Source organism: Nannobrachium achirus (genome assembly GCF_963921795.1).
Source record: "Nannobrachium achirus genome assembly, chromosome: 5".
In the NCBI taxonomy this organism is placed as follows: Eukaryota; Metazoa; Chordata; class Actinopteri; order Myctophiformes; family Myctophidae; genus Nannobrachium; species Nannobrachium achirus.
Window position 1 is genome coordinate 32,938,821 of NC_137814.1, and position 4,289 is coordinate 32,943,109.

Sequence of the window (4,289 nt, forward strand, 5' to 3'; positions counted from 1 at the left end):
TTCTAGTGAGTACAGCACGTGCCAATTGTTTTTAGATGACCTCACACACAACAGCAGTGCCAGAACAAGAACATACAGTATGTGTAGCTGGCTGCCTGCCTGCGGCAGGGTGCTAATCATACTGTCAAAAAGGTAAGGTGTAGATCAGTTAGACCAGGATCTTGTTGAGTGAGTAGCATTTTTATCTGATCTTAATCATAACCACTGAAGCAACAGCCTGTGCTGCTCTGTGTATCAAATCTAGTGGAAGGCAAGACCTTTGAGTTGGGCTGAAATTCAGTTTTCTTACAGTACATCACCTCCCCTATAACATTAATAGATTGCAAATCTGTCAAGAACCAAGCAGGCAAGTCATGGTAAAAATAAATGTTTTAAATGCATCAATAAAAAACACCAGGTTCAGTACACAAGCTCTTACCAAATCGGGTGCATAACAGTATAAGCACACTTGACAAAAGGATAAAACTCCTCTTCTTAGTCTTACAAGAATTCTACAAATGGCATATGGACCCACCACGTGTTTAGACAACAAACATCTGGGTACTGACATCTACATCTCTAAGATAATAACTCAAAAGTGTCAGAATCTGAAGACAACACGTTGCCACTTAAAAAATAAAAACACTTCAAAGAATTAGTAACATTGAAGACTTGTAGGTCAACATATATCATCATTACACAAATAGCCATAATTGTATTCATCAATTACACATGCGGCTAATCCTTAGCAGCTCTACTGTTCAGTGTCCATGTGCTTTAGTTCATTTTTGTCATTAACAGATTAAGGGAATGGTACATCATAAAACTGACTTGTTATTCAAGCCAATCCCTTCTAAACACATACAATGAGCTGTCATACCCTGCAATACCATGTATTAAACTACCAAGGATAAGTTACCTTGTCATGGTAAGTTGACCAGTCAACTTTAATCTATTTTTAAAACGCAGGTTAGAATCATTTCAGTGGAGGAAAAAGAAGTAAAGACAGTACAGTACTAGTTCAACTTTCAGCCATTTAAAGAAGAGAGCTAAGGGGGGTGTGGAGAAGAGGGACACGAGGGTTCAGTTCAGAAAGATGCTCTAATATTCCGTTGGTTCTTCTCCCTCCTCTGACAGCAAACAGGTGCGTATCAGGGCCTCTGTCACAGCGTAGGGGTCACAGTTGGCGGATGGACGGCGGTCCTCAAAGTAGCCCTTCTTCTCCTGGCCAACAGAGCGGGGGATGCGGATGCTGGCGCCACGGTTGGCTACGCCAGCGGAGAACTCATGGATGTTGGAGGTCTCGTGGTGGCCGGTGAGGCGGCGAGCGTTGTCAAGCCCCCCTTTGGGATCATAGGCGCGGATGTGATAGTTGTGCCTCTTTGCCAGCTTCTCAATGGACTCCTCAATGGATCTGAAGGGGAAAGTTAGCGTTAACCGTCTGAATCATTCAATGCAACAAGATATCTGACACCCTGTGAAGGCTGTACAAGTGTAACCAATATTCCCTAAGGGTCCATTTGGTTACATTTGTACACAGTTGCAAATGATAAATTAACACTGAGTGTACAAATATAACATGTACAAATGATTTGACTGTGTAGCTAGCTGTCAGCTAAATGTCACGACTCACAACAAGACAGTTCAAACACTCACTTCAATCCACCTTCTTCCCTCATCTCTTTTGTGCTGAAATTTGTATGACAGCCGGCACCGTTCCAGTTCCCAGAGATTGGCTTGGGGTCAAATGAGGCCACCACACCAAAGTCCTCACAGACACGATGTAGGATGAAGCGTGCCATCCAGAGATGATCACCCATGTTGATACCTTCAGTAGGCCCGACCTGAAACTCCCACTGATGACAAAAGACAGATTTTAAGCCCACTTGAGTCACAACTGGTTGTTTCGACGACTGGTTAAGCCACAAAAACATGTTGACAGCCCCAACAGGCACTAAGTATTTTAAGATTACCTGTGCAGGCATAACTTCTGCATTTGTACCACAAATGTCAACTCCAGCGTACAGGCAGGCTTTGTAGTGGGCCTCTACGATATCTCTACCGTAGGCTTTGTCTGCCCCAACACCACAGTAGTAGGGACCTGTAAACAAGATGTAATAAGACAATTCAGCCACAGTTTTGAGACAAGTTGACAACATACAGGGGGGAAAAAGTATTCATTTTGTATTTTTTGTGCTGTAAGCGCCATACCTTGTGGTCCAGGGAAGCCATTAGATGGCCAGCCAAAAGGGTGTCCATCTGTGCCCAGGATGGTGTACTCCTGCTCCATGCCAAACCAGGGATGCTGATCTGACACCATATCCATGATCTTTTTACATGTCCTGCGTAAGTTGGTTTCTGTGTGTAAGAATTTCATATTAGAAAAAATAAAACACTGACAAATAAGAGTTTGTACAAGAGAGCTAGAGAGTGAATGTTACCTGCAGGCTTGTGGTTGTACTTCGTCACTTCACACAGGACAAGCTTGTTGGGATCTTTACGGAACGGATCACGGAAGATTGCAGAAGGAATCAGATACATATCACTGTTGGATCCCTCGGACTGGTATGTGCTGGAACCATCAAAGTTCCATTCGGGCAGATCTGTTAAACGAATATGTTATAATCCTATTAGAGCACAGAGTCTTTGGCAATACAAATGTACAACAAATAGTCAACATAAGAGGTGAGGTGTTTTACCTTCAACGCTTTTGGGTTCAGAATCAAGTGTTCTTGTTTTGCATCGGAGTCCCTCTCCGGTCCCATCAATCCAAATGTACATGGCTTGTACTTTATCTCCCTGAGGAAGAGCCATGTACTGCTGTTTGACTGCTTTACTCAACACGGAACTGGCGGAAGTAGCCATCTTAATTCCTACTATAAAACACCTGGGGGCGAGAAGGAAGGAGACATGTTATTACTGTAAGTCGCTGTGTGCTCTATCCATTTAAGCACATGATGTCCCATATCAGCACGAACATGTGCCAAACACGTTTTTCCTGATTCCATAAGCAAGCAATGAAAGAACACAAAAGCACAAGAATGATAACCTCCTAATGTAAAATCTCCCATTCAATTAATAGGCAAATCGAACAACAATTAACCAAGCTATCTCCCTATAAGCCCAAATAGGTAGGAAACAACACGCCACGTTGTATGAGCCAACAACATCCTGGCGTTTCCAGGGCAGTTGTAGTCATGGTTACTAGCTAGACTGCGGTAATGAGGCAGGGTTACATCATGGCCGTTGTTGTCGGAAGAAAACGTTAAAAAAACACTATCCGGAAGCCCAAGTGTGAAAAGCTTACACATATTTAATCACACCCTTAAGATATTTTATCAATAGTCTATCCCAGTAAGTAGGCTAAGCTATACTATAGCCTATTAATTAACAACAACGTGGTTGTAATGTCGCCCATTACAGCCTGTACAAAAAAAAGAAAAGGAAAAAGAAATTACCTGAATAATCAAAATAAAACCTAAAGGACGTGCGGGTCCAGTGTATTGTTGTCAGACGTCTCGATAGTCGTCCTCTCATCCTCTATAGCACAGCTCCGCATGCAAGCACATTTATAAGACTGTGGACCCGGACGCTCTCCGCTGATTGGTCAGACAGTAGGCTAGTGTTTATTCATAGGCAGTGGTGTAAAGTTTTTTTTTTGGGTATTTGTACTTTACTTGAGTATTTCCAATTTCCCGTACTCTTACTTCTACTCCACTAAATCTCAGAGGCAATTACATTTGTACTTTTACTCCACAACTAGGTTAACTTAGATTTGGATTATTATTACAAAAATGACTTAAGGATTTCGGCCTTTTGAAAATAGCTCACAATGCTTCGCTTCACAACGTATTGTGAGCTTGTAGATGATCTATTTTCAAAAATATTTATACACATTTGAAAACTTGAAATGGGACATTCTGTACAATGAGTAGGCCTTTCTACTTTTGGCACTTTAAGTACATGTTGATACCAATACGTTTGTACTCAAGTAGCTACAATTTGAATTACTTTACTTAGGCTACTTACTTTACTTGTAACAGTATTGTCTACACTACGATAGATACTTTTACTTCAGTATAAAATGTGAGTACTTTTTACACCACTGAGTCTGTTCATAGGTTTATTCCAAGGTGATGGAAGGCACTTGCTGCATGCTCATTGGACGGGCTTCAAAGCAACTCAAGGGCTACGCCCCCTGCTTGTACGTGTGACCATTGACTGGCTCGCCTATCAGGAGGCACGAAAACAGCAGATCTACAAGCTCACAAGGCGTCGCGCTTCGACGCGGTGTGTGCTTGTAGATCTGC

At 42.2% G+C, this 4,289-nt stretch overlaps 1 protein-coding gene across 1 annotated transcript; it reads right to left on the reverse strand.

Annotated features, from left to right (window-relative positions):
* Nucleotides 1-351: 351 nt before the first annotated feature.
* Nucleotides 352-3,518, reverse strand: glula (glutamate-ammonia ligase (glutamine synthase) a). Its single transcript, XM_080726340.1, has 7 exons — nucleotides 3,438-3,518; nucleotides 2,679-2,866; nucleotides 2,421-2,582; nucleotides 2,191-2,337; nucleotides 1,953-2,080; nucleotides 1,636-1,835; nucleotides 352-1,393 (listed from the first exon to the last, which is right to left on the reverse strand). Exons 2-7 carry the CDS (start codon nucleotides 2,842-2,844, stop codon nucleotides 1,081-1,083), a joined length of 1,116 nt encoding a protein of 371 aa, XP_080582466.1. The 5' UTR covers nucleotides 2,845-2,866; nucleotides 3,438-3,518; the 3' UTR covers nucleotides 352-1,080.
* Nucleotides 3,519-4,289: the final 771 nt, after the last annotated feature.